Below are 12306 nucleotides of genomic sequence, written 5' to 3'. Positions count from 1 at the left end.
TTCATCTTTGTTCAACCAGAGTCTCTTTACAAATATATTCTGCTCAAGATTATTTTAATAGCACAAGATTAACACCCAACATTGTTCAGAGTACAGGAAAGTTTTATTAACTGTGGTTGTCTTTTCCTTTCATTGGTATTCTGAGACTATTTGACAGTAAGATACAATCTCTAAGTTGTTGACTGCTTTTAAACACTGAAACAAAATAGAGTAACAATGATTAAACAAGCTTTAAGCACTGACAATTCTAATACCTGTTCTTTCTGAATGTCTGAAAGTCTTAAAAAGACACTTAATTTTTCTTTGATCTCTGCTCTTTTTCTGCAGCCAGCGCTTCTTCCAGTTTCATATTGATACTCTCAAAGTGCCTTTCTGCTCCTAGAATTCTCTGAGACTCCACCAGAAGAGCAGGGAGGCTGGAAATTCCATACTGTTGATAAGGAAATAAAATTACAAGGCAACATTTTTAAACTCTTTGAAAGATCACTTACATATCAGTATTTATTTTTCCTCTGTCTAAAATGGTGCAACATGACCTTTAAAAGTGAACAACAGCCAAAATCAGAGTCTTCTAAAAATGTGAGGATTTCCCTTACACATGGCTGGTGTGTAAGCCTTGTCCATAGAAAATACCTGGGAAACAGGAACAGGTTCTAAGGCTACATGAGATGTTACTCTGGTCATGAAATACCAGCACTGTTCTCAGCATTAAATATCTTACATGGAAGTGCCAGAGCTTTCCCTGCTTTTGAACAATAACAACACAAAAAATTAATTACTTCTGTCCCACTGTTAATCTTTAATTTCTATAAAGAAGTTACAACTAAGGACAACTGTTTCATTTCTATGTCCTTTGAATTCCTGGATACTGAGAGCAACACCACAGAATCTTCTCTGCAATAGTTCAGTTTCTAACATGAGACCAAAAACACAAAAGAAAAACTACAGTTCAGCAGTGATTCTCAAGTTGTTCCCGCAAAGACAATGAACAGAATACTGCAACTTAAGAGATGTAAATAAATAAATTTAATAAATTAAAATAAGAAACACTTAGAAAACTGAAACACAGGCAGAATATGTACTTACTTCCACTTTTTCTTTAGGGTTTTCTTCTCTGTAGTCCAAACAGTCTTGCTGTATCTCCTTTAAATCAGTAATTAATTCAATTGTTTGCCTCAAGGAAGATTTCCTTTCCTGTACCTCAGCATATTCTCTTTGTAGTTGTGTCAGTTGTGGTTCAGCTCTGAAAAAAGATCAGGACTTTGCAAGATCTGCATATTTCTTGCATGAATAGCTGTGACCTTATTTCCTCTGAAGGAATTCTTAAAAGGCTGGTCAGAAATACGAAACATAGGTTACTATGGAATAGTGCTTAGGTAGAACAAGCATATTACTTAAATAGAGGCATGAGATCAAATCCACCAAAAAGAACCAAACCCCTCTTTTGAGTCTGACAATGTAGCCACTCTCAAGCATTTAAGGTTTTTAAGTGTAGTTTCTTAAATACAAGGTGTTCTGCTTCTGCACACCCCTGCCTGCAAGCTCAGTTCAGTTCTTATGCTGAAGCATATTCAGGATCTACAAACTACCTACACCTCTGCTAAATAAACTGGAGTGCTTGATCCATTAAAATAACACTCCAAAAATGAGCACCAACAGTGGTTTTCATCCAACAGGGTTGCAGAAGAAAAGCTTTCTTAAAATGATCAAAGGATTAAAACACAACATATAAAAATGTGAAGACAGCTGTCAGGGGCTTCAAATAGTTCTCTGAGCAAAGTTTGTCCACAGTACTACAAAGAAAAGCACCTCTCATGGCCATAGAGAAAAGGTTTTGGCTCTGTTTTTGTGAATCCAAGCCCATGGTTCCCTACAGTTACCTTACAGGGTGTATGTTAAATGCAGCTTCAGCATAAAGCTTGTCTCTAGCAGCTCAAGGGATTTGGGGAAGTCTAATGGTTCTTCCAACCCTTCTTCCAACCACATGATTCCTGTGTTGTGTATATAAATGACACTTAAGATTAATGCCAAGTTAGAGAAGGGGAATTTTGTGGCCATATGAGAAGGAAACAAACCCGCTGACCTGCAGAGGTAAAATACAATCTCCCACCTCAAAACCAAACAAGTCCTCTATCATCTTTGTTATTTATGATCCAGCACTTTTGAAATTCAAATCATAACACTGGTGTTGTTCCTAAGAACATATGGTGTGAAACACCCTCCCAGTAACTAGTTAGCTAGGAGAACTTGAAAGAAGGACTGTCTAGGAAACTGAAAAAAGTAACGAAGTGATTATCATGAGCTTTTGTAAAAACAAAAAGCAAGACAGTGGTAATTTCATCAAAATAAAATGAGAGAACAAAAAAAATTACTTTCCCTTCCAAATTACAAAATACCAAACTCCTTAAGTTCTTCAGGCTATTATTGTACATCATTAGAAACATACCCAATTAGCTCTTCTCTGAGTTGCACCAGTTGCTGCCTTTTCTTTTTGATGTTTGTTATTGCCTGAAAAAAAAAAAGTGAGCAAAGTCTGTGAAACAGTTTCTAAAACTTCAAAGGCAAGCAACTCAAATCTCATTGCCCTTTTCTTCTCTGAGGTTTTATGCTGGTTGTCATTGTGGAAGATTCTAAGATACCAGACCTGATAAAATGCTATATTTTACATCTGTATTTTAAACAATTTAAAGCTGTTTAAAATGTCAAACTCTGATCTCCATCCACAATTGTTCTTAAACATTGGATTTACAATCAAACAGAAGGATAAATCTGAGTGGCTGTGAATTTTCATTTTACATACGGAGCAGTTTACTGTATCACCTCACGTCAACCAGACTTCAGCATATTAATTGCTACTTCCCAGGATAAGCTTTATGTTGACTCTATTTGTTAAAGCTATTTTGCCATTGAAAACTTTGCAGAAGATGTTAATTTGGGCAGAAATCCAGACAGTGCCAAAGCTTCTCTTAAATCTCTCTTCTGTAGGCATTCACATCTCCCTGATGAACCCACTACAATGTTTTTCTGCCCTTACACTAGTGCCTCCTTCTGTCAACATTCCCATTGCATTTTCGGCTATTACTCACTGTAAATGAAGAGAGGAACTGTCTTCCTCTGAAGAAAAATTCTGTTTAGGGAATGCAGCTGCCTGAGACTTCCCTTTTTTAAATTAAGCAATCCAATTCTATCCTCACAGGCTGCTATCTTTGCTGCTCTCCTAGATTTTATATTCATTTATGTTTCTTTAATGTTAGCTGTCATCATTTAACTGGCTCTCCAGAAGCCTCACCATTACTCATTAAAAAAAATAAACCAATAAGCCAGGAGAGTAATTGATATGCATAGATCTTACCCATCCTAATGTGCATTCATACTTTTTACACCATATAGCAATATACATCTGGAGTTTGCTATCTATCACATTTACTCAGATCTTTTCCAAAAAACCTCTGGTGGTTCCCTAAGTTCTGTTTGTGCAGTTGATTCTGAGTGCAGTACACCTTTTTGTCAATTATTTTATCTCTTCCAGTCAAGTTCTTGACACTCCAATGCCCACAACTGTATGCTGTACAATCTAGCTAATATGGATGTATGTATTTACCTTAGCGTTTTTTTTCTTTATGTTCTTTAATTCCTGGACTCCTGCTATCTAGAGAGAAGAAGAATTACAGGTTGAGTTCATCACTCTCCTCCTAAAAACGTGGCTGCAAGAATTACTTTGGAATAATGTAAAAAGTTGTTTTTTTATTAAAAAAAAAAACAACCCTGGTTCAAAGGGACATCACCGGTTGTGTATTCTTTCCTCTCTCCTTCCAGAGGAAAATCACTTGCACAAAAGGAGTTAGTGCAAGTAATACTTCTTGTACCAATTCCTGTAATAATACCTACCTTAATTTTTCTATACCTTCATATAGATGTATAAAATTGGTAATTCCAACACTTGTTATTTCTAATGAACCACTCAGAACTACAGCTTTAGTACTCAGCCATTAAGTACTTGGCACAACTTCTGCAGAGTTTTGAGTTCATTTTACTCATCATAATCACCTTAATCTTTCCAGCCAATAAATCACAGAAAGGCTCAGGTTGGAAGGGACCACAAGGGGTCTTCTGGTCCAGCCTCCCTGCTCAAGCAGGGTCATCCTAGAGGATGGCACAGGACTGTGTCCAGATGGTACTTGAATATCTTACAGTTATGTTCAAAATGTTAATTAAAAAAGGATGATTTTCCCTGGAATATGTTAGAGGCCTTACTCTGAAGGCACTGAGACAGCACAAAAATTAAATCAACCTTTTAAAATTCTAGTCAATAAGATTTTAAAACTGTTTGATATACCTGTATGCTCATTTAAATTATGCAGCTCACCAGTTTTACTACATAATGATTTAGATATGACAAACACTTCAAGATTATTGGATGCTTCCCTATTCTCAAAAGGTGACAATTTGGCAAAGTACTTGCGTGACAGCAGTGTTGTCTCTAGAGGCAATTCTTGTGAAAGCCTGCACACAACAAATTGTGTTTTCCTATTACTTATACTGACAAGAGATAGGAAACTTTTACAGCTTGTAAAATTAATGTGTAAAGGGCAATATAAAACCATAGGTATTTTGACCACGAAGTTGATTTTATTCCTGGTGTACTTACAAGATCAGTGATTTGGTCCTTGAAAGCAGAACAGAAGTCATTGATAGCCTTTCTGCCAGTGTTTGATTCTATGCTTTGTCTGGAGAAGTCAGAGGGACAAAACACATTTGGTTTAGTAAAGGGGAAATCTCATCCAAAACCCTTCTTTTGAGTAACAAATAAAACCTCAAGTTAAGCAGATAGACAACTGCAGATCTTTCATATACTAGCAATAACTTCACTTCTACCTTGAAAAATATCAGTTGAGATGTGCTGTTCATTTTTGGAAAAATATCAATTCCCTGGAAACCATGACAAGATCACATGTGAAGAAATATTTGTATCAGATACTTAATAATCATTAACATTAGAATGTAACCGTGCAATACTGATTCCTAAAGGACAGCCCATTAGCAAAACCACAGGCATTTATTTTTAAAACTTTGAATATCCAATCATGGGAAAGCAGAATATTTACCTGTAATTTGCTGCTATCTTCTCAACTTTGGCCAGAACAACATCCAGTTCTGTAATATCTTTAGGAGATCTCTTCAGCTCTTTGGGACACCAAACCTGTACAGAATGTGGGCTATCCACTGGAACAACAAAATGAACATAAGCACTGCACAATTCAGGTACACATTGTAAAACAATAGAAAAACTCTTGTGCCCACCATCAAAATAACCATCTAAAAGTTATGAGTATTTCAACATGAAATTTGAGAAGAGGAATATTTGAATTATTTAATCTGTCTTTGCCTGAGCTACTGTGATAGGTTTACCTGGGAACACCTTAGAACTGGGATGATCAGTGATATGTTACTTAATTCTTATTCTTTATGGATTCAAGCAAGCCCTGAAACACATCTGTAAACTAAGTATTAAACTACACAGTGTACTATAGACATGATTTTTTGTGTTAAAGAACTATTAGCCTGAATCTGCAACTTGCATTACTCAAAGAATCACGAGCTTTTATATTTGTACACATTCTTTTATTAATACCATATATGCCTCAAAAACCCACTGTACACAAATACACTTCTTTAAATTTTGCATTATTATTATAAACCAATTCCACAAAAAGCTAAACCACATTTCTTCACACACTCCCCAATGTAAATCTAGTACTAAAATGTGATGGGGTTCTGTTCAAAGGAAGCAAGATGACACAAGGAACAGTTTCTTCCTACTGACAAGTGCCACTGTCTTGAAGCTCCCTGCCTCAAGGGTCTTTACACTGACTGCTGTCCTGTGCAGTCAGGGGCACTCCAAGTTCTGCCCCACAGCTGCTGCTCCAGGCTTCCAGACCAAGGAATGTACTGACACCTCCTACAGCTTCATAGCCATGACTCCAGGCTTCCCTCCAAAGGAAACCAGGCTTCCTTAGAGGTAAAATGCACACCTATGCTTTACCTCTTCAGGGGAAGAACAGGCAAGTCCAGGGATGCAAACCATGGAGATCAAAGCAGGGGCGGTTTATACCAAAACTGAAGCTGAAACTTCCCATTTCTAGAAGCACTGTGTTGCTACATTCCAGAAATGAAAACCATTGAAAAACTTTGATCTTGGATGAAGAAAAGCTATATGAGGGTTCTGAAAAGTGTACTTTACCAGAAGAATCTGATGTATTCTCCTCTGAAGACTGCCTCTCTTCTGCTTGGAATTGAGTAGTTTTTGGAGTCTTCTGTGACACAAAAAGCAGATTAACTTCCAGAATAAACCCTAGGTTTACTCATCTAAACTCCTGCGAGATGACAATTAGGCAGAATGCAGAAAGCATTTCCTGACTGAAGCTTCAGTAACGTTTCCTTTGGCCTGTTCCAGCATTCCCAGCCCAGTGGTCACTGCTGCAGGACAGTGACTGCCTGACTGCACTGGCCACTGACCCATCAGCCACTGGCCATGCGGCAGGGCTGGAGACATGCTAAGGAGCTTAAGGACCCTCAGCTCCGCACAGTCATTGCCCAGGATTAACATTTCTCTTATCAACAGTGCCTGCTTACATTCCTTTTCACCCACATTCTCCCAATCCTTTCTTCACTTTGATGACCTTGTGACAACCACAACAGCACTTGTACAAGGGTTCTGCATGCATCCTGCCTGCTGATGGAAGACTAACACTGTACTGAGTGTACAATTCCAATAAATTTCAATACATAAGAAACTTGTTCCAACTACTTCACAACCTCTTTTATCATAGGCTACTTTCTTGAGCCTGCAGTTGACTCCTGGTGTATGTCTGGCAGCTAAGTGGGCCAAAACCATATTACACTAATTGTGGAGTAAGTGTTCAAAAACACTAATTCAGAACTGAATGGCTTTTAATTCTAACACATATTCAAAATTAATTTTATCAATATTATTTTCCCATAAACTTGTTTTGCTTCAATACCAAACAAGTACCAAGGATTCATATTACATCTAGTATGCCATTCCTCAAGAACATATATTCTAGATTCGAGGAAGATAATTGAAAAAAATAAGAATATACTCCCAAACAAGCAAGAGAAGAGACTACAGGATCCAGGAACACCTGGCTAATAATATTCCTTGTTGATGTGATGACTTGTAGCTTTAAGCATTTCACTTGGCCACATCACAGGAATACTCTGAGGACTGATTATTTCGGATACAGTTAAGTACTAAGACACCCTCTAATGCAGGCATGGCATGAAGTAAACTAAAATTAAATTGACTGATAACACTCATGAAACTTTTTCAGTACCACAGTCTCCTTAAAGGCTTCCTCTTCAGAATCAGCTGTGTTGAATTTCTGAACATCACCATCGGAGGGCTTTGAGCTATGTGGTTTTTTACTGGGAAAAGAAAATACATACACTGATACCCTCTGAGGAAGGATGATCTTCAACCACATACACAAAACCTTGTGTTTTGAGGAACATTTTGTACAGCTATATTTCATACAAGTACTATTAAAGTTCTAGCTCGAATTAAATAGCAAGACAATTTCAGATTTAAACCAAATTTGATTTAACACAAGAAATATACTAAAATTTAAAAATAATAATATTTAAAAATAATTTCCTTTGTTACATATAATTTAACTAGAACACTTTTCCCTTTAAATCTAAAAATCTAAAGATTAAATTAAATTCTGACCATTTTATTTTTTTTCCACCAGACCGTCTGTCTGTGTTTTGCCTTTGTGGTGCCGAAACTTGACTGAGTGCCTCGTTTTGTGACTGTTCCTCTCCATAAGCATCCACAGCAGTACTGTGCAAAGGGTGATCTATAAAGAACAAAGAAATAAACTGTATGAACACTGCTCCCATCCTTTAAGGCAAAGAGAGTGCTCTGCCAGCCATTAAACATTTAGCTAGACTATTTGTCGTTTGATAACTAATAAAATAAGTTCTCATTACAAGTATTTTTTGAGGATTATGAAAAAACATATAATGAAAGGTTTCATAGTTTCTGTACTCATCCACCTGCTACTTCTTTATGAACCCAAACCAAAGGTAGCTCAGCATGTACACATGGCATAGAGCAAGCAGAATACTTGATACAGTTTCTTTCAAGTCTCTCTTCGCTATGGCATACGTTAACCTTCTACACAATTAAACAACTACTTTCTTTTTTTTTTTTTTAATATAGATTTTAAGCTGCCTTAGTGGATACTATGAGAAGGCAATTACTGCTGCTACAGAATATTTGTAAATGTAGAATTCTTGAAGGCAGCTACCAAAATAGATTGGAACTCTGAGAAATTGATGGTTTTAGTATGCCTTCCACAGTATAAGTTTCTTTTTTCAAGCACACTGCCACAAAACTTTTGTGTTACATTAGTGTCAACGGGAATCCTTTTTGCAGTCTAAACACAAACCACAGAAATAAGGAAAAGAACTTTTCATTTTGCTAAATTGTTTTTTATAGCTCATTGTCAATGCTATTCCCAAGTTACATTTATATTTCCATAATTTTCTCAGAGTAATAACTATTACAGTTGAGAAACAGCTCTTAACATTTTCTCTACAGCTTCTAATTACACTGGTTTAAAAATAATAAAAAATGTACAGGTAAGATATAGCAGAGGACTCCACACAGAGGAGCACCTACGCCATCTATAGTGATTCTTTTCCTGTGTATTGAGGCCTCATTACACAAGTCAAATATAAAGCATGGAAGAGGTTTTAATCCTTCACCAAAAATTGTATGGCTTAATGTTATTTTTTTAAGTAACATCTGAAAGTGGCAGAACAACTGCAAATGTCCAACTTTCCTGCCATGCATACTCTTACAATGGCAAAAATGTCACTTCATAATTTGTGTAATGTAATAAAGAATAAATTAAGATATTGAACTTTGTTTTTTAACTGTATGTTATTGCACAACTGCAATATTATGATATGTGAAATTCTACATTCAAACTATAAACGTGGAATAGCTGGCATTTTTCCACTGACTTTTATTTGCACATACTACAGTATTATTCCTGTTACTTCCTAAATTATAGAAAATAACACAAAAATCCCATCTGTCTGTCCTCTCCATTACTTTCTCTTGCAAAGAACCAAAACCTTTTCCTAGGTAAGCACCTGAAGTATTCTGCCCATGTGGTTGGTTTGTGAAAATCATACATTAAATGACATTCAAGATAATACTAACCAAAGGAATCATTAAGGTCCTCAAGTTGATTTGTTTCTGCTACCTTCAATATCCTTGAGACATCTGGCTCCTCAAGTGAAAGTGATTTCCCACGAAGATTGGAGCTGGCTTTGTGCTTCTGGATAGGTATGAAATTAACAGCCAGTTTATGCAGCTTTTTGAGATTAAATGACAATGAATTTCAAGATCATTTGGCTAGAAATACACTTAACCAGAACCATATTGACTCCTAAGCTATAGCATAAGGATTTGAAGCATATTTTTGTCTCAGGCTATGGGGTTTTTCCCCTAAGAGAAGTGATGGTATAAAATGTGTATGTTCTGCTATTTGATACTGTGTTCTACTGCAAGTTTGTCTTATTTCATAAAAGTGTACAAGCTTAGAAATATTACAACCTTCCAATACCTGCTTTCTATGATCTGTAGTCTTTTTCTTTTCAAGCGTTAAAATATTTCTTCTTTCATCTCTATATCCCAGAAATTTCCTCCCTTTTCCAACTTAACTACTTTCATCTTAAGAAACTGAAAAACTAAAGTGGAATTTATAAATCAAGGATTACAGAGACACTTCTGTAAAGCAGAAGGGTAAGGGAGAATGACACAAGTTTATGAAACAGTTGTGGAAAAAGTTGTGTGCCATTCACAAAATGTACAAGTGACTTTCCTCACTAATTTCTGTGTGTACTTGTAGGGTGAATTGTAACCAGAAAAGACTGACCTCTGTGGCTTTTTAATTTTATCAGTGCTTAGCAGTGCCCCAGCATTTCTATTATAGGATCAAATATACACATAAAGTACTTTTTCTACAAATTGTCTTTTATGAGATTGTTTTTAAACTTTTGCCTGTTTGAAAGTCAATGTTCCATTTTGCACTACTCCGAAAATGAAAAAGAAAACCCCACACCAGCACCCCAAGCCTGTCCCAGCAGGGACTGCACAGCAGTTCCCAGTGCCAAGCAAGTCCTGCATTAACCCCTATGCATCCATCTCCAGAGACAATGCCTCGACTGCACAGTAGCACAACACAGCATCACCGCATATCCTGCACTGGAAGGGATCCACAAGGCTCTGCACAGGACACCCCAAGAGTCACAGAGTACTGTCCGAACAGTCCTTGAGCTCTGTCAGGCTGCTGCTGCGACCACTTCCCTGGGGAGCCTGGTCCAGTGCCCAACCACCCACTGGGTGAAGAACTTCTAATATCCAACCTCAACCTTTCAGGCACTCCCCTTGGCCCCCTCACTGGTCACCGAGAGAAGAGGCCAGTGTCTGCTCCAGGAATCCCCTCGGTGAGGAAGCTGAGACCACGATGAGGTTTCCCCTCAGCCTCCAGCTGAAGAGACCAAGGGACCTCAGCCGCTCCTCACACGGCTTCCGCTCAAGGCCCTTCACCTTGCCCTCCTTTGAACACTCTCTCTACAAAACCAAAATACTGGCTGTTTGGATTCTGCCCAACCTAGCGAAACTTACCTCTAGCTTGTAGCTGGTATGATTCTTCTTTATTTTCTTCTTTGAGGACATTTTGCTGTTTAGTATATGCTGCAGAATACAAAACCGAGGACGAAGTTAGTGAAAAAGATACCAATCGCCTTTCTTAACGTCTGTACTTGGGAGAGAACGGGAAATCTTTGTTCAAACTATTTTTGTTACTTCATACTGTTATGGCCAGCTCACTCCAAAAGCGGTAAAGCCCACTTCCTCAGCCCAGACCGACGTAGAGGTTATTTATGTACGGATGACGGATGTATGCAGCACGTATCAGTGAGCCGGGCATATGAAGAAGATAAAGCGCGACGCTGTAGCTCACGCCTGTACCGCGGCTCCGCTGCCGCAGGACCCCGTCTGCTCCGGCCCGGCCCCTCAGGGATCCTCCCGCTTCCCGCCGCCTTTGGAACCGCGCGCGCCGCCGGCGGGAAGGAAGGGGAGGGGCGGGGAGGAGCCGCCGGCCGGAACGGGAAGCGGGCCAGCGGCGGGCCAGCGGCGGGCCAGCGGCGGGCCAGCGGCGGGCCAGCGGCGGGCCAGCGGCGGGCCAGCGGCGGGCCAGCGGCGGGCCAGCGGCGGGCCAGCGGCGGGCCAGCGGCGGGCCAGCGGCGGGCCAGCGGCGGGCCAGCGGCGGGCCAGCGGCGGGCCAGCGGCGGGCCAGCGGCGGGCCAGCGGCGGGCTCGTCCTGCTGGAGTCAGTTCAGCGTCCGAAGAATTCACCGAACCAGCGCTCTCCTCCGTAGTTTTCTGTGAATGGCTCTGATTAAATACAAAAAACAAACCACAAGAACGTCCCCTTTTCTTCTCCCCTCCCTTTCCCTTTAACTAATGCTGTGCAGCTGGAAAAGCAAGCGAAAGAGATCGCTTCTGCAAAGATAAAGTACAAGCTGTGGTCAGAGACAGCACATTTAACAGCAAATTGATTTGAACAGCACAAAATAAAACTTGCTTTAATAGCGTACCAAACAAACAAAAGAAGTAGGCTCTTTAGCTCGAAAATTTTAAGTTTCATCTCTGGCAATTAAATTGATAGAGGAGATTCAAATATTTGTCTTGTCAGCTGGAGGGGCCATTTTGATATCACACCTCTTTATACACTGGTAGTGGTGATATTCTCTGGCTTTAGCCAGAAAAATATACTAAAACAGTGAAATAATCACTTCAGGTTATGAGGTGGTAAGTTCTTTTTTAGAGTATTTTTCTGGCTATAGCACCCAGCCCCCTGAGCCACAAATAAGACAAACAAATTTGTTTCTGTAGTGATAGAGGGCTTCTCCAGAAAGGTTTCTCAAATAGAATGTTGTTAAGAACATAAACCTTAGATCCCGTTCTCATCAATCTCTCAGCTCTCTCTCCAGTATGAGACAGAGTGACACTTCCCTGCCTTTCCAGGCAGCATACACACACTGATTTGAGTGTGTTATTTAATTAATTGACAAATTTGGTTTAGGTTTCCTTCACTATGGAATAAAGGAACATACAAAATTACTTAAGAGGGGAAACTCTACAGTGACTAGGAACAGAAGTTTGCTTAGTATCTTGCACTGACATCTGTAGTCACATGGAATT

General features: G+C 39.0%; 1 protein-coding gene across 5 annotated transcripts; it reads right to left on the bottom strand.

The window, feature by feature from the left end:
* Positions 1-26: 26 nt before the first annotated feature.
* CENPU (centromere protein U) lies at positions 27-11163 on the bottom strand. Of its 5 annotated transcripts, none has more exons than XM_088056739.1 (12): positions 11072-11161; positions 10727-10795; positions 9257-9374; positions 7751-7880; positions 7356-7446; positions 6242-6314; positions 5106-5223; positions 4649-4727; positions 3602-3649; positions 2447-2508; positions 1087-1243; positions 29-430 (listed from the first exon to the last, which is right to left on the bottom strand). In XM_088056739.1, exons 2-12 carry the CDS (start codon positions 10775-10777, stop codon positions 293-295), a joined length of 1065 nt encoding a protein of 354 aa, XP_087912865.1. In that variant the 5' UTR covers positions 10778-10795; positions 11072-11161; the 3' UTR covers positions 29-292. The 5 variants fall into 5 exon arrangements, with proteins under 5 accessions (XP_087912868.1, XP_087912865.1, XP_087912867.1 ...); XM_014263264.2 differs by having other exon boundaries at positions 30-430; positions 10907-11163; XM_088056738.1 differs by having other exon boundaries at positions 30-430; positions 10914-11163.
* Positions 11164-12306: the final 1143 nt, after the last annotated feature.

Source organism: Pseudopodoces humilis, chromosome 6, assembly GCF_049639895.1.
Source record: "Pseudopodoces humilis isolate 2021_Gansu_Grassland_sample_001 chromosome 6, ASM4963989v1, whole genome shotgun sequence".
Classification (NCBI taxonomy): Eukaryota; Metazoa; Chordata; class Aves; order Passeriformes; family Paridae; genus Pseudopodoces; species Pseudopodoces humilis.
The sequence above is the reverse complement of the archived record's forward strand: the minus strand, read 5'-3'. Positions and strand labels throughout refer to the sequence as shown.